Source organism: Centrocercus urophasianus, unplaced genomic scaffold, assembly GCF_019232065.1.
Source record: "Centrocercus urophasianus isolate 14NV4802_14NV808 unplaced genomic scaffold, USGS_Curo_1.0 seq_10, whole genome shotgun sequence".
Lineage (NCBI taxonomy): Eukaryota > Metazoa > Chordata > Aves > Galliformes > Phasianidae > Centrocercus > Centrocercus urophasianus.
The window spans coordinates 3,105,279-3,132,169 of NW_024884142.1; the positions used below are offsets into that span (position 1 = coordinate 3,105,279).

Genomic DNA, 26,891 nt, shown 5'->3' on the forward strand with positions numbered 1-26,891 from the left:
GGCCAAGAAAGAAAATGGTATCCTGGGGTGCATTAAGGGGAGCGTGGCCAGCAAATGGAGGGAGGAGATCCTCCCCCTCCTCTGCCCTGCTGAGGTAACATCTGGAGTGCTGCGTTCAGTTTTGGGCTCCTCAGTTCAAGAAGGATGGGGATCTCCTAGAGGGAGTCCATCAGACGGCCACAAAGATGATTTAGGGCCTGGAGCATCTCCTGTCCGAGGAAGGGCTAAAACCCTCGCGGTGACACAGCTTAGGACCACAAACCAGAGAGAAATTACTCCAGTTTCACTGCCAGCTATTTTGCGTGCTGGTGTAGTCGTGGCCGAGTGGTTAAGGCGATGGACTAGAAATCCATTGGGGTCTCCCCGCGCAGGTTCGAATCCTGCCGACTACGTGGGAAAGCATTCTTTTCTCCCGACGCTTCCCAGCGCCTCTTTTGCACCGCAGCCGACACACATCCGGCCGGACCGCAGCCAGAGGGAGGCGGAACCCCGTGACGGCCGCTCAGCTGCCTTCAGCGGCCTCTGCTCCCGGGGCGGGCCGGAAGGAGCCCGATCCTCCGCCATGCAGCACAGCGCGGCGCCCGCCGTGCTGGTCACCACCAGGTACCGGCCGGGATGGGGCGGCGGGCGCTGGGAGGCGGCTGAGGGAGCGGTGGCTGAGGGCGTGGTTCCCCGGCCCTGGGGGCTTGGGGCCGGTGCTGTCCTGCTGTCCTGCCAGGTTTTGTGCCGTTCCGCGGCCGGAAGAGCTCCGTGCTGTCACTACAGTCGTTGTAGCTGGGACTTCTAACAGCTTTGAAATAAAAAGCCTGGCTGTGGCATGTCCTTACCAGCTCCGTGTCTCCGATGCTGTGACTTTTACCGTGACGTTTTCATCGCAGTGCGTTGTGTGTGGTTGATGTTGGAAGCTAAATAAGGCCGTTCAGAAGGGTTTTTCTTTTATTTATATCACGAGTGAAAAGCAGATTAATTTATCATTCATCCTGTGTCTGTGGCTGCGTTAAAAGAAGTCAGTCCGTCTCAACTACCAGCAGACAGATCTATTACTGCTCTCACAACCTTGAGTAACCGCACTTCTGTAGAGCGTTTCCTGTACCAGCAGATAGAGTAAAAATAAAACAACTCCAGAAAAGCAAAAGCCAGACACAGCTTGCAAAAAGGATTAGGTAAAAAAATGGGACTCTGCCCTTCTTTGTTGCTGTTGGATTTGCAGAGAACTCTGGAGATGATCTCTTTAAAAAGGTTCTTCAGTTGAAGGTTCAGATTTTGCCTCCCTGGGAAAACTGGAGTTTCAAAAGCACTAGTCAAGTTTTGACATGGCATGTCAACACTAGAAGGCAGCTCAGACAGACCATAGATGGCTTTAACTTGCTCAAGGGGCCGAGATTAACCAGATTTAAGGACATTCCTGATAGGTGTTTGTTTGATTTTCTTCAAGAAGCTCCATGGATGGAAACAGCATGGCTGGCCCAGCAGTTTGCTCCAACATGTCTTTAATCTTTACTCTTGTTCCCTGGATGGCTCTTAAAGACATAAAGTTGTCCCTGCATCCAGGCAAGTTCCTTGTTCCTTTTCTGGCTTCTTTCAGCTCTTGTTTCTGCCTTTCCTGGAGATGCCCAAAGACAAAGGGGAAGTGGATAGGGCTTGAATGGTGACCAGAGCTTTGTTTCAGAGCAAGACGCAATGGGAGATCACAGCATCTTCTTTTCTGCCTTGCAGGGTAAAGCAGCATTTGTTGGGACTATAATATTCAGAAGCAATATGTGTTATCTCATGTTGTGATAGATGATGTCTGTGCAGTGTTGTATTGCTGCAGTGTAGGGTCTGTCCTGTGCCCTGTTGAAACGGGAATACTGACTTTGAATTGGAGCTTTGAATTGGATCCTCAGAGACGGTCATTTAAAAGTGTGTGTGTCGGTGCCTGAGCTGTGTGTGTATTCTCCTTCCTAGGCAAATTCAGAATGCACACACTGGGCTGGATTTATCAGTGCCGGAATACCAGGAGGTCCGTGGGAAGATGATGTCTGGCCACGTGGAGTACCACATTGTCGTCGTTACCCGACTGGCTGCCTTCAAGTCAGCAAAGCACAAACCTGAGGATGTTGTTCAATTTATGGTAAATGTTCAATTGGTGCCATGTTAGCAATCTCTTTTTTTTTTTTTTTTTCCTCTCTCTTTCAATCCACTTTGATTATTTTGGTTCTGGCATCAGCATCTGCACTTTTTAGATGTTTTGATGATAACTGTAATGTTAGAATGACAAATGTGGTTACCTGGTAGACCATTAGCCTTAGTATATATAACTCATGCTCAATGAGACATAGCTGGTAAATGGAAATGCACGCAGTCTGAACTGCAGATAAAGAAACATCTGTCAATGCTCTGAAAACATCCATGCTGAGGAGCAAATCTCTGACATTTGTTGCACTCCTTAAGTGATAGACTATGGTGAAGTGCTGGCAAGAGAGACTGTTCTCTTCTCTTGTTCTGGAGGGAACGAGTGGTTCTCTCTCCTGCAGTGCTTCCTTCTTTCTGGCAATGGCAGTTGTCATGTGGCCATTCTGTAGTGACAGCTGGTCCTGGCTAAAAATGGTATTTGGGGGTTTCTTGCTTCGTACTAGTTTACACCTGTTTCTTGAGCCTCTGAGTTGCATAGCACTCATCAGTCATTGGTGAAGGACAGGGAAAGGGCGAGACAGGGGCAGATGAGAGAAGGGGATGTGGAATTGCTATTTCTGTGTGGTATTGTCTGCTTGTATTAGGCACTATTTCCATGAAGCTCTGTGAACCTGACTAAACTCAAGGTTTTAAACTGTTTTTTGTTATCTGATACTGTGCTTCACTTAGAAAAAGGAGTTGAAATCAGTTCTTCTACCCAGAGGAGCAGCAGACTTCCTACTGTGCTCCCGCTGCGTGCTGAGGTTATCCACTCCCATGGCTGTTCTCTCTGAGTAAGAATTTTCTGCACTCAGCTTTCTTCTCAAGTGAAGCGAACCTTTCTGATTTCTTCTCAGGTCAGAGCTCCTGACATTTTGTTCTTTATGAGGAAGAAAACTGTGGTGTAGCCTGATGGGAGTAACATTTGTCTCATCTGATACTTTTTTTTCAGCTGACTAAATCTGATATATTCTATAGTTTGGTATATGAAAGTAATTTAAAACTCCGAGCTGAGTGGTGGGAGAATGGATGCTTTGCGTCAGTTCATTCCAGTGAGTCTTCTGTATGTATTACTGGAAGGAGCAGAGGGATTCACCTGTCCTAGTTTCTCTCTCTGCAAGTTAGATATTTTAATCTGAGTCTATCACTGCTTTTGTGGTCACTGGGGAGAAGGGGAATGGGGTGACTCATCCTCTGGAAATGCCTCTACTATTTGACTGTAAAGGGAAGGCATTCTGCATGTTAGACAGCTGGCATGGGGGGCTATGACTTCAGGCTAAAATGCTTGAGGCCCAACTGAGTTGCATGTCACTCACTCACTGTCTAGACTATCTGAGGTGCCCTGGGGTTTTTCAAAAAGCCCTCACAATGCTGTGTGTCGCCCATAGGTTTTGTGTGATATTTGGCTGCCCCGCACACGCTTGGGTACCCCATAGCATCTCAGATGGCATAGATGCCTGTGTTTAGGCAGAGCAGTTTGTTTTCTGTGGTTAGATGTCTACATTTGACCAGTATTTTCCCACTGCAGCAACTGTGGTACTGTTGAGAAGAATACAGCAGAGCATCTATGATGTGGGTGAACTCGGTCTGCCTACTGTGCATGGCTGGTAGCGCCTGAGATGCCTGTGTTGGGTGATGCACTTTGACATAGTATGTAAGGGCTTTCTTTTTTCCTCCTCCTTCCTCTGTTCCTTTCCCTTGTAAATTGGTGTTCCTTGTCTGACTGCTTTTCTGCCTGCTTCCGGCTGAAGTCAATGTCTTCTACTTTCTTATGCCCTAGGTGGCAGCAGTGAAACTCTCTGTGCTTTGGGCTACAAGCAGCTGCAAGCAGCCATGTGCTTGTACAGTATTTTTTGCACAAAAAACATCTTCATGCCCTCTGGGAAAAGATGGTGAGCAGGACAGAAGCATCCTCTAAGCTAGCTCTGAACTCAGTGCTGTAGTTTAGACCACAGTGGATCAAGATGTGTGAGGATTCTTTTACCAAAGCTAAACAAACAGCAGAAAGAGATTTCATATCTGACCTGGGGAGCTACTGTCCTTTGCTGTGGGTTTGAGCAATCCAGAGTTCTGTGTTCCTTGGCCATAATGGGACTGTGCAAAATCAGCATTTCACATAAAATATTTGTGAAGCATTAACAGAAGAAGAAATCCACATCCTGGCAACCTTCAGATCTACGTTCTGAGAAACAGAAGGGATTTTTTAATAATAATAAAAAAAAAGCCACGTGTAAAATACAGCAGATGGGTTGTAGAATTGCTTAACCTTGAGGTTATTTTTGGTAATTAAAGGAGAACTCAGCTGCATTTCTTTCAAAGGTCAGAATCCTGTTTTCCTACTGAAACAACAGAATTGGTTTTATCTTTGGTGCTGCATCAAGTAGCAAGTAGTCACTGCTGCAAAGGTAACCTTTAGTTACTGTCTACAGATGTTCCATTTCTGTGAGAAGAAAAGGCTTTGTTTATCTTAAATGCATTTCTTGTAGCCACACCTCACCTTCTTTAGTAATAAGCTTCTCCCTTCCCAGCCTAATTAAAAATCCGCCCAACAGATAGTGCCTTCTCTTTCTATTTGTGCCTGGTTTAATTACTTCTTTTTTACAAGTACCATTTGTTAGTCAAGTTCTTTCTTTTTCCAGGCTGAGCAAATAAGTATTGGTGTTGGACGGGCACAGCACATTTTGAGGAGAAATTTACTACAGAACTATCTCTCTCTCATAAAGCAAAGGAGTAAAAGCGTGTGGGTGTGTTTTTATTCTTGCCTGTTGTCATATATTGGCCTACTTTCTGTGAACCTTACTATCCCTGAGCTGGGGCTGCTGTTTCCTGACCACACAGGTATGTTGGAAAGATAAATTCCTTCACTTTGTTACTTCTTTGATGGTATAGCAGTAGGTTCAGCAGCTGTTAAGAGTTCGTGTTGATTAAAGAAGAAATACTATAGTGCTCCTTTTCTGCTGGGTGAAACAGGTGAGAAGAATGAGCAGGTGGTCATGTAATTAAAATCTACTGTAATGCATAACCATGAGATCACCAAGCAGCATTAATTCCGGTATTGCTTACCTTGGAAGTAAACAAGTGAAAGCTCAGTTTGTGCTGTCCGTGGCTTTTGATTCCCATATCCAAAGCTGCAGGATGTTTTAAGGGATAATACTGCTGTACTTCCATTTTCTGACAGTGTGAAGAAGTGGGCTTTTAAAAAGTAGTCACAGATACGTATTTCATGAAATACTGTAAAATTAAGTCGAGTCATTAGTGTGCACTGGCTGACCAAGGGGGCTGAGTTAGCTCTGTCAGAGGCCTCTGTTTTGCTGAAATCCTCACTGTAAATAGAGAGCATATGAAGACAAGTTTGAGGCATTAAAAGGAGCTTAGGGAAAGGAGACATTAAATCCCACTAATACTGAGTGGAATCAAATTCTCCTACGCACATCTGAGAGTCCCAGGCTCGTGTCCTACAGGCATCAGTGCGTACTTTGATGTGCAAGGTTTTTTGTGGGGAGTTGGGTAAGGCACATGCATGAGATTTGAGGGATTAGCAGCAAACTACAATCTTTCACTTTGAACTTCCCGGTGGTTTTCTCAACCTCCTAGCTATATGTGATCATATTTGACTTACTTATCTGTTTCCTGGTGCAAAAAAAGAAAAAGCCAGTCAACCCATCCCTGTCTCTGCTTCAGCTCTAAGTTGATTGTTAATTGTTACAGGCAGACAAGGTCCTGACCTGGCAAATACACGCATGCTTTGCTGTATCTGTGTGATTAACCCTTTGGAAGTTAAGTAAATCGAGCCTTTGATACTGCAACTTGACAGATCTCCCTTAAAGTCAGTGCACTTGAGCTGGCTTCAGCAGGTGGGGGCTTAGGGCAAAGGCAGGGAGGGAGGGAGAGAGGATAATTGCAGGATCCTGGAAGAATTACAGGTAATGTAAGACAAATATTTTAACATCTATCAAATGGGATTTCGTTAACTGAATAGCATCGATAAAACGGGCTTTAGAGCAACCTCTTGTTTTTTAACCTTGCATTTTGAACTATAGAATCCGTAGCCTCTTTTCAAAGGATTGGGAAGGGTAACCAGCAAAAGGAAGACTTAACTTGCTGCATGCCTTTCCCTTGGAAAATTGTCAGAAAACATCGAATTGTAAACCAGGGTTTGAAGCAGAGCCACTGGAGGCAGGGACTTGCTGGGCACAGCCTTGGGCTTAAGTGGGGAGTGGTTTGGGCTGCAGGTTTCATATCCTGTGTGTGTGGTAAGTTATCCCAGCAGAGGGCATCCCCACATTGCAGATGTTAGTCTGCATGACGTGTTGCAGGCTTTTGGGCATCGTGTTAGTGTGCTTTGAGTATAGCATTATTGCACTGTATATCGTGTTGCACGGTGCTGTGTAGAGCCCAAGCAGATTCACAATGGCTCAATTAGCAATAGGATGTGAGGATGTGCATTTGCTTTAAGTTCAGTGGTGTAATCAGACATAAATTGAGATTTATGAATAATGCACAGTGTTTGATAGAGGAGGGATGAAAATTAAGAGGGGAGAGAAATATGTTTGTATGTCTCATGGTAGTCGGAGGCTGCTGAAATGAGTGTCAGATCCTGCATGCAGAGTACAGTGTTGCCTACACTTACACATGAAGCAAGTCTAAAATCCTAGTTTTTCATTCCCCAGTCAACTCAGTTCTGTTTTTGTGGTTCTGATCTTTCTTGCAGAGCTGCTTGCCTTTTACTGGTGGACGCTGAACCAGGAATGATCATCGTACATCTGAAATGCAAACATTTTGCAAATTATCTGGGTTGGTTGATCATTACTCTGAAAGGCAGGGAAGCATGAAAGCTAGAGTGGCTATTATTCTTCATGGCTGTGTGTAGCTCAGTGGACCAGCCTAAGTGTGTCTGTGAATGTCAGGGCTTGTTCTCTGGCCAGGAGGCCAGCTAGATGTCTGGCTTGATCTATAGTGTGAAACCTTTTTTTACCATTCACAATGACTGCAAGTACCAAAACTGGCTACTGAGTGCACCAGCCTAAATCTTGGACTGAAAATTTAGCTGAGGGAATGCTAGCTGCCTAGGCAAAAGTGGGCCAGATGCTATCAGGTTCCAGTAGACACTATAAGGTTCCTATCAGACACTATCAAGTTTCACTGCTGCAGAATATACTCTGATACTGTTAAGTTTGCTTGCATAGATAGAGTTTATGGGTTCTGAGTTAGTGTCTAGCTTATTTCCCAGATACCTTCTGTGCTTCTTGTGGGTTGACCTTCTATTATTGCTGTGTTGATAGAAGTACTCTGCTTTCTTCTATCCCAAGATGGAAGATGTGGTGGTTGTGTCAGTCCATCTCTTATATCTCACTGTTAATTGGGATTCACTCCATTACAGTTCACCAGGGTATGTTACAGGAGGATAAATGTTCCACCCTAGGAGAGGATCTGATCCATGCTGACTCTGCTTGCGCTAGATTTTGGGTTGTTTTTTCTTAATCCAACTCTGTATTCATTGAAATATTTTAATAGATTATGGAGCATCAAGATGAATGTATTGTCTGTATAATACCACACTCCCATAGCATGATAGTCAATTCCGTTATGACCAAAATATCAGTTACAGACAGTATGTTTTCTTTTTGTGGGGGATTTTTTGTGTGTGTTAGTTTCCAGTCTTGAATTCTGAACTGACTGTGGCATAGAAGCCAACCTATTTCTAACCAGCATTCCCATGGTTATCACTTTCCTGTGGTATCTTGGGCCTTATTTCTCCTCAGACTTCCTCTCTTTGTATGCAGAGGGAATGACTCCACTGTTGGCATCTTCTCCCTATGCAAAAACCTGTAGACCATGTAGTTTCTTTTTATTTTCTCACAGATAAGGAGTCAGAGATCAGCTGAGGTCTTCACCCTTGAATTTTTTCATGGATGAATTAAAGAGTCAGGGGTCACCTGAGGTCTTTGCCCTCGAATTTCTGTGTTGGGTGCTGTGCAAACATGCCAGTTTTTTAGGCCTTCACAGTCAGAAGCACACTGAAACCCAGCAAGGCTGATAAATCTGTTTTCTGACATGGTGGTGGAAAGATTCATCCTGATTTCTCCATGAGGAACACACCTGGCTATGACTCCTGTCTTTTGAAGCTGGCCACCACATAGCTTGCTTTTAGCAAACAGGAATTTTAGCTGTCAGAGGAAAGTATCTGGAGCAGTGATCTTCCCAGTGTTTAATTAGCTGCTGAGTCAGACAAATGGACGCTGGGTATCTGACAATGAACTTCTATTTCATTAGGGAACAGGTTTTAATAACAGAATTAGAAGACCAGACCAGCAACAATGCTTTGGGATTGACTGTGTAGATAATAGGCTTTTACTAGGCTATATGTAAAGCTCTTTGGTAATACGTGTTTTTCCACTTCAGATTCCAGGGTTAATGCTTCACAGTGCTTAAACTGCTGCTTGCTGCCCATGTCTCCCTCTTGCCTTTAAAGAAACTTACCCAGACAACACGTTCTATTTCAGGTGTCCAAGAAGTACAGCGAGATAGAGGAGCTCTACCACAGGCTGTCAGCACGGTATCCACATGCTTCTCTTCCACTCTTGCCTAGAAAAGTTCTCTTTGTGGGAGAATCTGACATCTATGAACGAAGAGCAATGTTCAATGATATCATGAAATTCATCTCAAAAGATGAGGATCTAGCAACGAGTCCTGAGTTACTGGAATTTTTAGGTAACTAAAATATGTGAGTGTCCCCTCTCCCACAAACATGCTTACTACAAGCCTTATTAGGTACTTGATTCAGGTAGTCAAGAGCTAGAGAATGCCACAGTAAAGGTTATCACTAAAAATATTCTCTTGTGCACCTACAGTGCTACACAGCCATAGAACCAAACAATCATTAAGGTTGGAAAGGGCCTCTTAGATCCCCTAGTCCAACCACCTCCCATCCCCACCATGCCCACTAAACCACGTCCCTCAGTGCCACATCTCCACATTTCTTGAACATCTCCAGGGACAGTGACTCCACCACTTCCCTGGGCAGCCTGTGTCAATGCCTCACCACTTTCTGATCGTGTTTGTTGTTATTTTCCCCTCTTTTCAGTGGATACGTCTCCTTTGGAAGTACTGATGCCAAAATGGTCTCTATGCAAGTGTCAGTTACACAATCTCTGATTTCCCTTAGGCATATATTAAAGCTGTGATTCAGAACATGCAAGTTTCAAAGGCTAAATAATCATACATTGTTAGCAGAGGGATGGTCCCTGAACGGGCAGTGCAGGGCTCCCTTAGTGAACAACTGCTCCATGCTTTGTCTGTTTTTCATTCCTAATAGAACTGCTAGGTCTTGCTGAAGGAGACCCTAAAGCAAATTACTGACAGTGACTTTTTGAGTAAAAGTCTGATGCTTTCTTAGCTAAAACCATTCTCTAGCTTTTTTTTGTAATTGTGTTTTTTTCTCCTTAATTTTCCTTAGCTTCATGTCCAGTTCCTGTTGCCTTGTTGCCTCTTCCAATGATTTGTACAGATCCTTTCTTGCATTCTTTGGACATAGCAGCGAGTCAGTGAATGAATGGAACAGATGGGCTCTGTGCTCTTAATTCATCTGAGTGTTGCTGAACAGGGAATACACCAGCATGGTGCTGTGCATGGTTCTTAGTATAGTGTTAGTTTTAAGGAATCAAACCAAAGGTGCAAGGCACTTGCAAGTCAACATGTGCAAACTGTTTTGCAAAAGTGTCAAGTGTGGACTTCACATAGGTGGGGAGCTCTATGAGACTAGCAAGTGTGCATCCCTGTAACCAAAGCCCAGTCAGTCACGAAACCCATGATCTATTTATCAAAATCTGCCTTAGAATACTGTGTCTCACCCTACCAAACCGGATGAACTTCAGTACTTACGCTATAGGTCCTTAAATTATTGGAGACATAGTCAATATATGAAGAGGTGTTTGGGGAGAATTAGCATGATAAAACATAGATGTTTATCTACATGGATAGCATGTAGATGCTGCAACATGCAGCATCCTGACCTCCACTTTCTGCCCTCACCAACAGTCTCCTTGCCTATAAGGGGAGCGTAAGACCATTTCTTCAGTGTAGACATGCAGGTTTTGTTACTGTGTTCTGCCCTACCTGGTTAGACACATACAGTCATGAAAGCAAGATGAGATGAGTCTCACTTGCCGTGTTACACAGTCAAAAGGATGAAGGTAGGAATTTTATTTACCAATAGTGTTTTCAAGCTAGCCTATTTTTAGCTAGTCTCATTATTTTGAATTGGTTTCCTGAACTTCCAGAGACTCCACAGAACAGAATAGTTATGAGCTCTTCTCTCGCTCTTAGGTTTTCCATATAACAAGTTTGGTCAGAAAACTTTCTCAGTGTTTCAGTTTGCTGAGTTTGTTCAGTTTGATGGACCTTGCATAGTAAAGAGAGTTAGAACTTCAGATTTCGTTTCTGAGTGTAAATTGAAGAACTGCTTTGGAAACTGTTTTTCATGCTGTCCAGTGCTGTATTTTAGTCCAAGTTCATTAAATCAGTAACTAAAACTGCACTTTATCTCTTCTAGTTATATGAAGGTTAGTTATCTACAGGAAAGTGGAGCATTTAGGCCCCCTCTGTAGCCAAGGGGGAGAAATAGGCACTTCAGAAGGAGGCTTATTGTCAAACAACTGTATTTAGATGTGATGAGTCACCAACTGGAAATTCCATTGTTTCCACCGACTACAGAAGGAACATAAAGGAGAAGATTAGGCATATGCTGCTGTGTTTTAGGTAAAGTTGGTTTCCTCTGTCTTTCTCTGCTTGACAGCTTTAAATCAGTAAACAGAAATATAGTGACATGGGATTGAACAGAACCAGGGACAATTGGGAATATTGGAAGAATTTCACAAAAGCTGATTGTGTATTTCATTCCTCAAATGAAATCACAAGGAACAGGTGCAAGGCATGAAATAAAACATGGCTGTTGTCCTGTGTTTTCAGTTTTGCATCTGTAATTGTATTTTGCAGGAACAAAATCTACTGGTGTCATTGACTACAAGGGTAAAAATGTTCCTGACGACAAAGAGAAAGAAGATGAAGAAAATGATGCATTGGATTTTTTTAAAGAAGAGAAGACACCTGACTTGATTTCAAAGCTTGCAACACTGGAGAATGCCAAGAAAGATGAGAAAAAGGAAGAGGAAGAGGAGGAAGAAGATTTAGACCCTCTTGGTATAATCAGGTATGGATGTCGTGGCCCTCGTTGTTATTTAATTTTTTGCCCAGTTTTCTAAAAAATAAAAACAGAAATAAGGCTATTCCACGTCTCTGTCCCCTCATCTCAACATTTTGTAACAGTAAACGCTTTGGCTTGACAGAGGAGGAGAGGCCTCTGCTGTATTCTAATAGATAGATTCCTATAGATTCATAAATAAGTACCTTTATGGAGAAAAGAAAGTTTATAGGACCACTTCAGTGCATTCCTCACGGAATCCAAGAGAGAAAGACATCGTGAATGGCTTGACTACAGCCTCAACTGCAGTAGGTGCTCTACTGAGACACTGCAGGGTGCTTCCACAAATTGTAAAGCCACCAGACACTATAGGACATGCCACTTTGGAGAGCATGAAGGTTTACCATGTCTGGAACTACTTCTGTGCTGGCTGGTATCTAGAATGATGTGAAGTTATAGCAGCACAAAAACCAAAAGAACCAACATTTCAATCATGAGATTCATGTATAGGCTATCTTTCCTTTTGCCCTTCTCTGAAGATATCACATCCTAAATGAATCTAAGACATAAGCAATAACAGCTTGAGAAACTGAGGAATTGAATCAGAACTTGCTAAAGGTAATATCTGGGTTTGTGTATCTGTCCAATAATTTCTAGATGGATATTTCCACTTCAAGATGGAAATTCTCACTGAATTTCCAAAAGCATTTCTAACTACTGAAGACTGAATGTAAATTTAGTTTTTCCATGTCTGGGATCTTAAGTGGTGACTGTTTTTTTAGAGTGTCTCAAACTTTAGATGACCAAGTAGAGAAGCCCAAAGTAGATAAGTTCTTGACCTTCAGTAAGTTGCTGATGGATTCAGCTGAGTTGGTTGAGCTGTCCACAATCACTAGCCTCTACTGAATGTTCTTTTTTTCTGGAACCAGTGTGGGCTTTTGAAATGCTTTTTTCTAGAAGGCAGTAAGTAATAGGAACGAGCCAGAACACTCTTTTATTGGTTCCCAGTTACCGTGAATCATTTGCAGAGTGGTCATTCACACCAAGTGCTATGCATGGGTCTCCCAAACTAAAATTCAGGTTGACTGTAATGATTTTGCTTCTCCTATTACAACCACATTTAATTGCTGATGTCCAAATAGCATCCTTTTTACCTGAGATATTTCATCCTTTAAACTTCACTGGGGAACTTTAAACATTATTCTTTTGACAAAACATGTGCTTAATTACTCAGAATTTCTCCTTTGTTGAAGAGGTGTTTTAAAAAGTTAAGCAACTATTTACAATGAGAAGTCAGATAACGCAGTACTTCCCACAGAATGGTCTTTAGTTGGTGGTGTTTATAAAAGAAACTGTCCTTTTTTGGATAGGAAAGTGATCCATTGGGTTAGCAAACACAATGTTGTATTTTCAGAGTTACAACAAGTGTAAGCTGTAAAGAATTTGCTGTGCCAAAACAAGCAAGAGGTTTGCTTTTCTGCTCTGCAGAGTTTGACGTAGCATTTGAAAGTCTGATTATTTTGGTCCTTTAATGCCTTGAAGGATGAAAAGATCTGGTATTTAATCCTCATTTAGTTTATTGCTTCCATTCCTTTCGAGAGCAGAATTCTTAGTGAATCAGAATAATTTTGTTTATTTAAGAAGAAACATGGCCTTCACTGGTAGAGTTGCAGCATGACACATCATGCAGTCTGATGGTTTTCTCTCTAAGTCAGTGGTTGGTTTCCTGTATAAAAACTTCTTGGTATGTGTTTATTTTTTTAATCTCATATGTACAATGTCACAGTAGAAACAAACATGGAAATAAGAATCCTGAATCTCATTTTATATTGTTTCTAATTCCCTCTAACTCATCTAGCTTCCATGGAAGATATTTTTAATTCACATCAGTGGAGATCAGGTTGGACATAAGCATTTCCTGGGGGTGTTCAAGGAAAGGCTGGATGTTGTGTTGAGGGACATGGTTTAGTGGGAGCTATTGGGAATAGGTGAACGGTTGGACTGGGTGATCTTTTAGGTCTTTTCCAACCTTGGTGATTCTATGATTCTATGATTGTATGATTGCATCCCAGTTTTAAGCCCTCTGGGAATTATAGATGTCTGTGTAAGAGGACAAAGAAAGAAGCAGTTTTCAGTGAATGGGTATTTCTGGAGTGAACATTTTAGGGTTTCTTTCATGCCCTTAAAGTTGTAGGTGCATGCATGCTTTAAACAAGGAACTCGAAAGACTTAAAGCACGTCTGAGAAACTGAAGCTACAAGTTAGTTTGGGATGGGAATGGATAAAAAAGGAGATGGTACAGACTGGATAAACATGTTTAATGCTACACAGTTCCCTGCTGCATGGGTAATTCAGATTTTAAAAAATCCACAGTTCCTTTCCTTGTATTTAAAAAAAAAAAAAAACCTTTGAAAAGATGTAAAGTCAAAAATAAAACAATGTAGTCCATTGCAAGCCGTATCAGTGGCCAGAGTGCTCTGAGTAGCAGAGCTCTGACCTATATTGAATCATATGCTTGGCAAAATCTTTACATTTTTTTTTATTTCTGGATAAGGATGAAACTGCTCCAGTAGCAGGGGCCTCCATATGTTGTCAACACGCTTCATTTGGTAACAACTTTTCCTCCTGGGCCAGAAGGCTGTGTCTTGGACTTGGCCCAGCACTGCTGCTGTGCTGCTGAACTACCAGATATATCCAGTTCAATGCACTGGCTTAGAGGTAAAATGCTAAACAAGGGTATTGTTTTTTCTGCTGCTGTATTAATGACGATCATCCAGGTGGAAGCTGGTAATGGCCTGGTTCCTTTGCCTGGAGGAGACATCCCAGTTGTTCTGATTTTCTTCCCTGCATTCAGGGCTGTGGAGAGTTGATCTTGTCTGGTGGCAACTCACTGTGCCAGTTCTATGCTTTTCAGCTTTTCTTATGCAAAAAAGCTTACTTTCTGTATTTGTACAGTGATCCTCATCCATGTCTGGGCTGCTTAGCAACAGAAAGATTTCTTTCATCTGAATTAGGACTATCTCAAATATTTACTTCTGATTAAGTTTACACCCTGGAGTTGCACCTTTTAATGCACTATCCTAGAATGAGAAGTGCTCAAAATTACATTATATTTTTGGGATGCAGTGCTAAAATTCACCTGAAATGTGATCACAGGATGTGCAGTGTCACCTTGTCTTCCAATCTCCTTGAGAGTTAGGTGTATTGTTACTCTGTGTTATCACTCTGTAAGTTTTCCTGGACATTTGTGGAGACCTTTTCTGCTTTGTGCAGAACAGCACTCAGAATACTGAGCAACAGGAGATCAGCTGTGCAGTGGGGAAAGAATCTATTGTACTTGCTTTTGTAGCAGTGGCACTTTTCTAGTTCTATTTCATTTAATTTGGCATTGTAAGCATACAGTTATTTATAACCATAAGCCTCTCTTAGCCATAGCATTTATATTAAAGCCTTTTTTTTTCCTAGTAAGCCATAATGCTTATAGTATCCCTTTACTAAAATCCTTTTGATTGCAAAATTAGATATGTGTTTTATTTCACATCATAGGAGAAATATTAGATATATTAACTCTCTCTGTTCTCCTTAAAGTGAATTCAGTACTGCTATTTATCAGTCTTTAATCCATCTATTTCAACATTTGCAGGTGCATATTATTAAGTAACCAATAAACTACAACAGTGCTTTTAACAACGTGCCTTGGTTTTTAGAGGTGCAGAATCTTTTAACAGTTCTGGCTCATGAAATACTTTCTGTTATATTCCCCTGTCCTTCAGAAGAGGTTTGCTATACCCAGCATGCCCACTGGAAATAGCCATTGGCCTGTGCCATCTCCTGGGCTGTGATTAGAATGAGTTAGGAGAAAGCAATCTGTCCCATGCCAGGGGGTCACCAGGAACTAGTCTAACAGCTGAATTGCTGAATTGAGTTCCTGTGCTCAGGCACAAGATATGAAGTGATTACCAATTAATAAACAAAGTATAGCCCCGAGCCGCTTTTCCCCCAGGAGTTAGCTTTCTGCCTGCTGTTGTGTCTGCTCTCTATTTGCCTTAAGGGTTTCCTAGGGTTTTGCTTTCTGTAGGGAATTCAGACAGCCAGCTATGTCTTTTTTCCTTCTGTTTGGTCCAAGAAAGACCACGTTAGACATTTCTAGCTCTGAATCTTAAAACAGCTGTAGGAACACATCACAGTAGCTGAGCTGAATTTCATCTCTTTCCTCCGTGGATGAACTGTGCAGTTTAATTGTTTGTAGGCTGAAGACAAGAGCTTTAAAACGCAGTTTAATACTGCGTACTTGTATTCAGTTTACTCCCATGAACTTGAGACACTAGTTGATTAAAATGACTCAGAACCAGCTCTTCTGAACAAAGCAGTGATGAATTTTGTCAAAAGAACAGGAGTGCATCATGAGTTAAAGCATGTGACAGCCGTGTGCATGCATTTCTTCAGTTAGTTAAGTTCTGAGCTACTGTTTGTTCACCGGCTTGGGGGAATCCACCTTCTCCTGTGCTTTCCTGCCTCCATATGCTCTCTGCACCCCTCACCAGAGCCTCTCCTCCACAAAGAGTTCCCTCCCTTCCGTCCTTTCTCCTTTGCCTCCCTAAATCTTTCAGTGACATCACATCCTTCCTCAGCCTGAGGTTTTTCCTGGCAAACTGCACAGAACCATGAGGTGGGTATTTCCCAGGCAAGAGCTCTTCTGTCTCCTCTCTCTACTTTTGTTATTATTTCAGCAGATTTCCCCTCGTGGCTTCTCTTCATCTCCTTTTGTACCTTCCCAGAGGAATAAAGGCACATGGGTAGATGGAAGCTTCACATCTGTTGTGGATAAACACAGATGTAGCTAACTCCCGACAACAGTTTGGAAGGGATGAGGCCACTGAGGGCTGATGTTCTGTGGGCTTTCTGCCAAAAGCTTTTAAAAGCTGTTCATTGTTGCTGTGGTCAAGCTCAATCAGCCCTGGTGCCAGTGGTTTGCCATCACTTGGTTTGGTTGGTAAAGAGAGTTTTAAAGGACTCGGGGCCTCTTTTTGCTGCAGACAAAGCGGGCGATTGCTCTGAGCAGCAGATTGGTGGGGAGGAAGCAGTTGGGCCACTAGCCCTGACTTTGCCAGAGCCCTGCAGAGTCAGGCTGGCTGCTAGAGGAGGTTGGTGTACGAGCCAGCAGTTATTTCTGGCTTGTGTCCTAATGGCCACCACACTAGAGTTTGTCCCTTGACATCTCAGTGATGCCTTGCTTTCCCTTTTCTTCCCTGTTGTGGCCTAGGCTGTCCCCAGCCTTTTTTGTCTTCGGGGGAGAAATAAGTGGCAAAATTTGATCTCACTTCCTATACCAGAAACTTTGGGCAGCTGAGAACAGTTCACAGAGAGACAGAAATCAGTTCCATAGGAGTTCTGCATTTTGTGCCATGCCAAGTGGTTTCATTGGTGGCCTTCCCAGAGCTGTGGTAGGTAGCTGTAGGCACTGTGCCTGGTTATAGATTTTTGCCTCGAAGGAAGGCAAGAATCTGCAGGCTGGAGCAGTGTCAGGGCACAGCTGCTATCCATTGGGCAGGTGGCCTGGAGCAAACCTGTCAAAATTTATGTGTCCAGCTGTTGTGCCTTCTGGTCCTTGGTCAGCGGGGTTGTGCTCTGAGGTGGTGCTTGCACTCCTCAGGCATTCTGCTACTCCTCAGCCACTCGTAAATTCACAACTGTATTTTGGTCTGGCCATGTGAGTTCATGGCTTCCCCTCTGAATCCAGCAGGATTTGGGCACAAAAGTAGAAACCCTTGCCTGGCTGTCCTAACAAGCTGAGAGAGTGTACGTGTCAAAGAAGAGCGAAGCTACCGCTTGTGTTTTCTGTATTGAAATTCAGATAGATAAAACAATGAACAAGAAACAGAAAGAGCCTTGTTTTGCTAGCAGTGTGTGCATCCGTGCTCACAGCTGTGAAGCCTTTGGATATTTAAACAGGCAGATCTTTATATTCTGTGAATTGAGTCACAAGTTTAGGTTGCAAGCCATGCTCAACTGTCACTTTGCCAAGTGACACAAGTATTTGTTTCAATTCCAATCCAGCTGCTATCCAATTGGCAACTTATCGAATCTCAGTAAACAACCCTTCTGGTCTTCCACTGAAACATCTCTGGCTGTTGAATTTTTTTCTTGTAAACTGAGGTCGTAGTCTGATACAGTGATCTTCCTCATCAAAGAGAGGAAAAAGAAGAAAAGACAGCAGAAAGTGTGGATCACCCATGCAAATAAAGGATGACTCTTATTTGCTTTTCATGAAATTATGTATTCTTGACCTTTTTAAGGGCAAACTTACAGCCTGTCTGTGGAGCTGGTGTAACTAACTGGATAGGGAATAAAGCAGGATGGCAGGATGCTGTCCTTGCAGAAATTCAGTCCTTCCAGTTTGCCTGTCCTGGACATTGTTTTTGTCTATAGACGCCTGGTGAGCATTCATTTCCTATATGCAGATGATGCAGTGGGCTTTCATTTGCCTTCTGTCTCCAGCCCCATGTTCTCGGCACAGCTTCCCACATTTCTTCTCTGCCAAACTTGCTGTCCTCCCACAGATGAAGGGTTGAAGGTGATTGAAAGAAAGCAGTAGAAAACAAAAACACGTTCAGCTATTGAATCTTGCAGAAGCATCCATATTAGTTCGGTGTTGCCTGCTGTGAGTGTTTGCTCTGGGGTCCAGGAAGATGTTTTCCTTGGAAGAAGTCTACCAGTGGTCCGTGTGGTGGAGCTGGGAAACTTCTAGGTGTATATTCCAACTGGGGGCATTGGGGTGTGTGTGTGAAATACTCAGCCCTCTTCTCATTGCTGCTCTCTGGCAGGTTGCTAACTGCATGAAAGTGCACTGAGGAAAGCTGAGATTTTCTCAGTTAGTGTTTTTGTACTTGTTTCAGGTTACATCCATAAGTGCTGTTTCAGCAGAGCATATTTGACAGATGAATGTGAAAAAAAGCTCCTGTACATCTACTTCTGGTGATCACAAGGAACTGTGCATTGGGATCAGAGCTAGGGCATTCTGACAGAGAGGTTTGCAGAGGCGTAACTCACAGATCTGAAGATGGCTGCTCAGTGTTTTCTTTTATTCTGGAAATAGTCACTTTTCCGGCCCAGGGGAAACTTGGAGGAGTCCTCCTCCATGTCAGCATTGTCCTTATCTGCAGTCATATATCCTGTTCTAGTGTTAGATTTTTGGCCCTACACGATTATGCAGTCATTGTTTCCCTAGGTTTCCTTTTGCATGTGGAAGCAATTGCCTCAGTTAAACTTCATCGATGAGTTTCTGTCATGGCTGGCTTGCGTGATTCCAGTACACACACAGCTGGAACATGAGCATCCTTTGGGAGGGAATTCAAGTAATTATTTTAATGTGCTTCATTTTTTTTTTCTGATTAGAGCACTGAATATATGTAAATGGGTTTTATAAATAGTAATTTTGTGTTCATACCATCATCCTAAACCCAGAGGACTGCAAATAACTCTGTATATAGTCTGAGTAACGTTACAGCTGTGCGTGCCAGCCAGCAGCTTTCTGGTGCAGAGCACAAGTGTAACTACACCTGGGGTAAAATGCAACAAGGGCTTAATGGCTTCGTGCAACATCAAGCAGTAAGTGGGGAATACATCATTCAGCTCGAATTCGGCAGGAGGAATTGTGCTGATGTGGATGTAAATATCCAGCTTGGAATTTGACTGCCTCGGAAAATTAGATAGATCTGCTTTTAAGAAAGACGTTCTGGGATTTGTAATGGACCTGGTTTGTGGTTTTCAATGCATTAAACGGCAGTGCACATAAACTTAACACACACTGTTCTGTAAATACAGGAATTTTGGAGCCAAGTAATGTCAGGGAACTGGTATGAAATAACATTGCCACTAGCTGGCACCAACCTGCATGTAATTCCCATAGTCCTTTCAGTGAACTCTCAGCTTTCGATTTTCCCATCCTCTCTATCAGCAGTGTGCTGTCATTTGTAGCAGTGCCGAGTTTAGCAGCAGTGAAGGCGTGTAGAAGCTGCCACAAGCTATTCTGCAGGCATACTAAGCAAGCCCTTAGTTAACTTAGACAGATTTCGTAGGAGGCAGGAGATCCTTTAGAAGGGGCAGAGGATAAATTTGCGACTAGAATCAAAAATGGTGGTTGTTGTTTTGTTTTTTTTTTAAATTTCTTCTTTGGAAGAGGACTGAACATGATGTAATTGGACAGATTTAAACATGTTTTGTTGCATGGACTTTACAATAATAGGGTGACTCAAGCCCTTAGAATAAAAAAGCATTACCTCATCGATTAGCCTGTGCCTTTCACCAAAGCACAGGAAATCTTTAATCAGCAGCCCCGGAGAACTGCTTGTAGATGGGACAGACTGCTAATGAGGAATGGCTTCAGAGGTGCACTGTTGTTTTTCTGTTCACTGAGTGTAAGAGAATTGCTTGCTCTGGAAGAAGCTGTCTGGGGCGGGGGTGACAGAGTGCCCAGTGAGATGGGAGATTTGCTTCTCTTTTCATCTGATGCTGTCAAGTTCGTAAATCAGCAGACTTTATAAAACCACTGTTCCCTTCTCCTCATGGATTTGCTGCAGATGTTTCTGTCTTGGTTTCAAAGGATCAAAGAAAGGGCTTTTGGGAAACCATTTTTGGAAGTAGTCTGTAAAACCTTCCAAAAATTCGTGAATTAGCCATTGTAACTATAGGTACTAATTAACACACTTGGGGAATCACATCCTATTCTTCCTGCCTTTTGCAGTAGCTGGCCAGCTCTGGAGTCATATGAAGTGCCAGCAAATAGAGGAATGTGCTTACAGACAGACACATGTCTGGGACTCAGCAGCTCTTCATTCTGCCCTTGAATTTCTCAGGTCACATCTTGGGCACAGTGATTGCAAGTTTCATCTCTCCATTATCTCTTTGATAAAAGAAATAAAACTGATTCCATCAGTCTGCCTGGGGAAGAGTTCATCTTTGCAAAGAAATGTAACGTTCAGGTGATTGTTAGTGGCATTGTCACTGAAGTGAAAGAAGAGCTTTCTATTCCTTGCCATAAATTCTGCGCAAGACTCAAAACCTTTCTTTTCCTATTGCTTGAGATGCACAGTTGTGTCCATGTCCAGGGGCTGGATTTGTCAGCACAGTGATGTACACAGCTGTGGAGGCAATCTGACTGTGAGCAGACAAGTAAATGAAACTGGACAGGGCATGTAGTCTTGTATTCACTAAATGGTGACTAAATTATAGCTAAAATCTTCTACTCCCCAGACTAAGCTGGCCACCTCTTCTACAGCCAGAGCAAGCCAGCTACATCCAAAATGGAAAGGACCCTGAGCGTGTACTGAACCTTAAACTGTGTCCAGAGACACAGTTTAATCTGGGAAAGCATTAACTAACCTGGGACAAATTCATGCCAGGAAGCATACAACTCACTGGATGACCATGGTGTGCCAAGGGTGTTTTGCAGTGACTCTGCAGCCTGGCTATGGTGCTTCATATCGGGCAGTGGTCTTTGGGTGATAGAGGGCACAGCTCAGCAGCTGGCTCAGGGCTGCATGGGTGCAGCCTGTGTTGGAGAAAGTTTAGTCATGGTACAAGCCATGGTGTGTCAGTGGGCTGGGAAATGGTCTTGACTTGGGTTTCTGGTAGGATAGGCTATTTTCTGAGGTCTGCTCTCTGAACCATGATTCTTCTGTAATAACTGCTACTGATTTAGCACAGTTCACAAACTGATCAGAGTGACCTGAATGGAAGATTTCCAAACCTCTTCTGTGCCTTGCTTTATTGCTTTTTGTCTATAATAGCATCTGAGGCATTTCTGAAGGCATCATTAAGCACAAAACACAATGTCTTGCCCTCAAAACCACCTTACAACATTATCTAGGCCCGTTTGCTAAAGATGTCTCATTTTTCATCTGTGTGATGGGTTATCTGCCAGCATTATTGTTCCTGTGTATAACAGTCTTGTCCTGCAAACTTTTTCCCGTGCCATCCGTCTTTCTTGTCTTGGTTGTGAGTGACAGAGGCTTGGCCTCACTGTTCCTGTAATATATATTTAAAAAAAAAAGATATGTTCTTATGAGGCTTCTGAGGGCTAACCCTCCCTTCCTCTCTCGGGGGCTGTTAAAGCAAACCCTTATCTAATCTGAGTTGTTTTTATTTGTTCAATGGTGCTGCCAGGAGACAAGGGCAGTGCCACACAATGCAAGATGCTCAGACAGGAAGGGGAAGCATGTGGTCCAGAGCTGCTGGCCAAGTTCTCAGAGGAATTAGTTTCAATTCTCCTTCAAAGGCATCCTGTTTATGCTGTAACCAGCTCACTTGTGTTTTCTGGAACCTTGTTTTGTTCCCAGTCTGTAAAAGAAGTGTGTTGGCATTCCCTGCTGCAGAAGGATGCAGTGAGAGTCAGCTCTGAATGGTTGTGTGGTGATTGGGTGCTATCCAAATGTTGCTGTCTGCTGGCAATAAGCATCCTCTCCATTGCCTTTGGGAGGTGGTGGGAAACATAACCCGACCTGTCGTACCCCTTACTGTGCTACCCTCATGGAGGATCATGCTCAGTTTGCCAGGCTCCTGCCAGCTGTTGGCATAGCACCACTGCTCAAGGGAGGGGAGGCTTCGTGCTGCTCTGTGCCCTAGAAATGGATGTTCCTGATGGATGATATGAAGATTGTCAGGATATCCTTAAGCCTTGTGGACAAATGGAGGATATGGTGGAGGACAGTCTCCCTGCTGCTCTCTGCTTATCTGTTCTCTGGGCTGCTACCTAGGACCTCACACCAAGGACGTTTCCAAAAGGCAACGTGGAGAACCCTGCATCAGGTTTGTCTCTGTACACAGTCCTCTGACAGAATCTCATCAAGCTTTGCACCTTCAAACACCAGCACACACCTTCTTCCTATGCCTCGGGCACATCATAAGCACCCTGTGTTTCAAGCTATCACTCCGCAGGGCTCTAGCACAACCCTCATGTTATTTCAAGCACTTTGAGGACTCAGTGCCAAGTGCATGCAAAGCCAATCTTGTTTTGCTATGCAGGGTAGGTGTACGTGCTGCATCCTGCATGAGGGATTCTGCCAGCTGCAGAAGGTGGGCAGCCTCAAACCTCTTCCTTTCACTGCGGAGATCTCAGGCAGGTAGCAGCGTCCTCCCTTGAGGGTGTGAAGGAAGATGAACAGAGCCAGAAGCAGCAGACAGGAGAGTGCAGAGTGATTTGCTGAGTTGCACAAGGCAGCCCCAGGAATCAGCGCCCAGCAGTGTGTCAGCACTTGCTGGACTGCACGTTTACAGCTCAATATGTTGGTTCTCTCTCCTAGCCATGCAGCATGTGAAGGAGCTGCTGTATCATTCCTCCTTATGAACCCAGGTCCTGAAGTATCCTGGGGATATGTTTTCAGTCTGAAAATCATCATTCTTTCCTCCAACATTGCCACAGGCATTGTAACAGCAGGGAGTAGAAGCTTCAAATGTTGCACAGTTGTTTGTAATTGCTACTCCCCTGCTGTCAGCAGCATCGTTTATCACTCTTCCACTTGCCCCTCTTCCTGACACAGTTCAGTGATAGAATTCCTGCTCCCTTTCTTTTTCAACAGCAGATCCCCCTTACCAAACTTCAGTTGGTTTCTCTCTGACTAACTGTATGGCTTAATTGTACTAGATTCTCCACAGATAAAAAATGGCATAACTGATATATTTTGAGTCCTGTCAGGATTTGTGAGTCAGCGTGCTGGACCAGAAGATCAGGTTGCATGCCCAGGTTTACACCTGAGTTAACAACAGCTAATTCTGAAAAGGCTCTCTGGGGGCTAATCTGGGGACCCTCCCTGCTTTCCACTTCTTGTCCCTACTCAGGGCTGAAGCTACGTAGAATCACAGAATATCCTGAGTTCTAAGGAACCCACAAGGATTACTGAGTCCAACTCCTGGCTCTACACAAGACCATCCAAAACCAAACCCTATGTCTGAGTACGTTGTCCCAAGGAACTGTGGCAAATGAGCCCCTAAGTTGCGCTCCTTGTTCTATTTTGTTTGCTGCAATGCATTGGATCCCCAGCATTTCTAAGTTGGGCAGCCCCAGTAGCTGGCAGTAGCACATAGGCAGCTAAGTGGGAGCAAGGAGCAGGGCCTGTAATGAACAACTTGGGTGGAGCCGTGGGCTCTGGTTGCATGGAGGCAGTTCTCTGGGGATATAAAACGATGGAGGCCTTGCTGAGATCATCCATGTGCAATCTCTGAAAAGCGCTGTGGGAGTAACAAGCAGTGCTGCAGGTGAGTGGAGTTCTGAGAGATTTTTGTCAATAGGATTTTAGAATACTGCTGTGGCAGTATTCTCCACCAGCATATACCAGCGCTGAGCTGGATCTCATGCATGAGCCAGAATGCTTGTAAAGGCTCTTGATGTCTTTTGCATTCAGTGAGGTGTTTGCGGATTGCTCACCTTTACCAGTTTTCTGTCATTCAGTGCTGACCTCTACAACGTGCTCACAGTGCTTCCCAAGCAATGCCCCCCCCATGGCACAAAACAGGGAGCTGCTGAGTACACTGAGCACAGAGCTGAAATCACTTGTGTTGCAAAAGCTTGAGAAGTCAGGGCAGTTAGCATCAACCAAAATCATTAGCTATAGAAATGTACGTAGGAATACAATTTTTAAATTGTATTTACATACAATTTAATATATTTTTAATACTGACATGTCAGTATGTCAGCTATTTTTCTGTTGCAGCAGAAAGAAGCCCCTCGGCAGCTGCCTCTGCAGAATCCCAGTGTCTCGCTTAGGAGGGGAGGTCTGTGTCTCTGCTCCCCAGTGCCTGCAGTCTGACCTCCAGCAACGTCTGCAACATCAGAAGGAGCAATTGCTTTGTGCAGTAGGCATATCTATGGCCTAGGAATATTTCACCCAGAGCAATTTTATTTTACCTCTGTTGAAAATAATAAAAAAAAATACTAAACCATCTCTAGACGGGAAAGCCACATTTTATTTTTATGGAAAAGGCTTTGATCTCACAGTCAGCAGGAGGGGCAGCAAAGGAGCACAGGGCTGTATTTGCAACAACAGTATCACTTAGCTCTGACAGTGGCTCCCTGTGTCCTTCCCATGTTGCTCCCCATGGAGCCAGCTCCATGTCGTGCTGGTAGGTTTGTGTTACCCACAGCAGGGTAAGACCCACACAGGCAGAGCAGCACAGGGAAATAGTGACCTCTGTAACAGCAGGATGGGGAGTGCTTGGGGAGGGGAAAGAATGGAAAACCAGGCTGAAACCTGTCTCCATTCCTCAGTCTCAGTGGAGACACTTCTGCAGTGGTCTGCCTTTGAGAACTAATCCTGCTTGGCTACTGGTGGGGTCTGCTGAATGCTTTGGTAACCAGCACTTTGGATGTTGCAAGGGGGGATTCACCTGAGGCAGCAGTGGAGTGGGAAGTATCTGCTGCTGAGGAGCACAAAATGAGGCCACGAGGCTGCCAAACACGGGTAGATGGCAGGAGGGGCCAGTAGATATGGTAGGGAAGATAAGGTAACACAAAACAAAACCTTTGCGGAGTTGATGTAGATGTAGAATAGCTACAGGCTGCTCATCCTTGGGAGGGGCACCAAGGTCTTGCAGGTCCTGGTTGTGAGTGCCCAACACTTCTGGAGATGCAGCATCACCTCCTCACCTGTTCTGTGCTTTTCAGTAATTATTCAAGTATATCTAACAAGATACTATGGTGATATATTCCCATGTGATGGCTTTTTTTTTTTTTTCATCATTTCAGCGTTGAAGAAACCAGTTACTTCTCCCAAACAATTGCTGTTTGCATTTGTCACTTTTAATTGCTGATTTTTAAGAATTCTTATGACAACATTCAAGGTAACTGTTGCTCTAAATTCAGACACCTCTGGGTGTCCCAGCAATCTGTTTCCAAAATTTAAAGTTTAAAAGTATCTGAAGTATAGAAATTCAAAAATTGCCAGCGTAACCGCTGGTTATCGCCCACATTTTGGGTATTTCATTTCCATAAATTCCCCATTTTTCAGGCCCTTTTTCTTGTTTGCTCCTGAATTTGCTGAGCGTGTGACAGATACATGTTCACCAGCCAATTTTTTTCACATCCTCTTCATCAACGTAGTTCATTTTGATTGTAAATGTCTCATAAAGGGACAGTGTTGACAGGTTGATCTCATTACAGTTGTCATATTTATATTCTTGTCGTGTGGCACATTGCATTGCTGATCTATACTGAACGTAGGCACCACTTTACAGGCATGCAGCAGAGTACCTGCTCACAGATTTCCTGTTTCAGGAGCTACAGACCAATAGCAATTATTAATCAGTGCAAGAGAGTGGGTTTTTTTAGTTAAGAGTGTAATTCCTATAGGGTCAAAACATAGATCTGGGGTACCTTAAAAGAGAGAGATCAAACACTAACATCTAGTAGAGAGCATTAAGCCCAAACTGTTCTTCCTAAGGTTTTCCTTATAAAGCTTTCTTTCTCGTTTTTGTGTTTATTTAAAATTAAACATGAAAATGAACTTGTCAACATCCTTGTTTATTTTTGGTGCTGAGCAATTACATCTGGTTATCATCTTTGATCAGCTTCAAACTCTTCCTTTTCTCTTCCTTTGATGATTTGCCTATTGTTATTTATGCTTAATTTCATCCTTTTCTTTCCTTCCCCTCCCTCCTGTTTTCCCCACTTTCCCACTGCAGCATCCTGTTTCCCCTTTACTTTCAGCCTATGGGCTTTTTCACAAGCCTGATTTGTCCAACAGTGGAAATCCTTAGAGTTGAAGCAGAAAAAGAAAAGACTGGAGGTGTGGTCTGGAGGGAAAAAGTACATGATGCAGATGAGGGGAGTAGAGCACTAAAGATGACCAAGAGGCCCAAATGTCCATCTGGAGGATAATGCAGTGCTGCAGTTCCTGGAGATGCAGCAAGAAAATGCCTGATACTGGCCAGGAACTTGGAGACATGGATTGAGGAGGGATGACAAGGGAAAAGAGACAATACTGGACAGAAATTCTGAGGACTTGGCATTGGGAAAAGACAAGGTGCTCCAGGAGAGGGAAGCAGAGAAGAAATCAGTATTTCTTTTCTTCTGTTGATTTGAAATTGCATCCTACCAAGTGTACAAATAGAGAATTAAAGGCATAAAAAAAGTGTTATGTGCCAAGCCCTGATGCTGGTTCTTACCTTGCTGCTGTTTTAGTAATCCATAGGCTGCTAAGCAAGACACAAGTTTCTCTCCTCCTCATCCCACCACAGCAGCATAACAAAAAGAAAGCCTTCTGGTTTCATCCTTCCTTGCTCGATGCACCTGAGAGCCTGAGTAAGGCTCTCTCTGCAGAGAAGCAGGTATCAGCAATGCTGCCATGAGCTCCATGTCAGTAGATGGTGGGTAGCAGTGCTCCCGTTGTCCTGGTCTTGTTTTGGAGGAGAAAGGCGGAAAGTGTCCTTGGATAAGGTACCATTATTAACCAATCCTAATGTCATAAAAAACAAAGCAGCAACATGATTCTGGCAATGCTCTTTTAATTACTGACTGTATCTCATATATCTTTGGCTTTACCCAGCA

The 26,891-nt window shown here is 43.5% G+C and overlaps 1 protein-coding gene and 1 non-coding gene across 8 annotated transcripts in view; both read left to right on the top strand.

Moving 5' to 3' along the window:
• The first annotated feature begins 310 nt into the window (after positions 1 to 310).
• TRNAS-AGA lies at positions 311 to 392 on the top strand. The gene has a single exon. It is a non-coding gene; the product is annotated as a tRNA-Ser (tRNA).
• A 139-nt stretch (positions 393 to 531) lies between these two features.
• Positions 532 to 26,891, top strand: part of HS1BP3 (HCLS1 binding protein 3) — a 68,972-nt gene continuing 42,612 nt past the window's right edge. For 5 of the 7 annotated variants that reach the window (XM_042831804.1, XM_042832125.1, XM_042831648.1 and 2 more), the window contains exons 1-4: positions 532 to 603; positions 1,948 to 2,113; positions 8,658 to 8,865; positions 11,149 to 11,362. In XM_042831804.1, the coding sequence (XP_042687738.1) occupies positions 563 to 603; positions 1,948 to 2,113; positions 8,658 to 8,865; positions 11,149 to 11,362 (629 nt within the window). In that variant the 5' untranslated portion in view covers positions 532 to 562. Of the gene's footprint in view, positions 604 to 1,276; positions 1,552 to 1,612; positions 1,718 to 1,947; positions 2,114 to 8,657; positions 8,866 to 11,148; positions 11,363 to 26,891 lie in introns of those variants that run through there. The other 2 variants (XM_042831965.1, XM_042831873.1) reach the window with 2 other exon arrangements.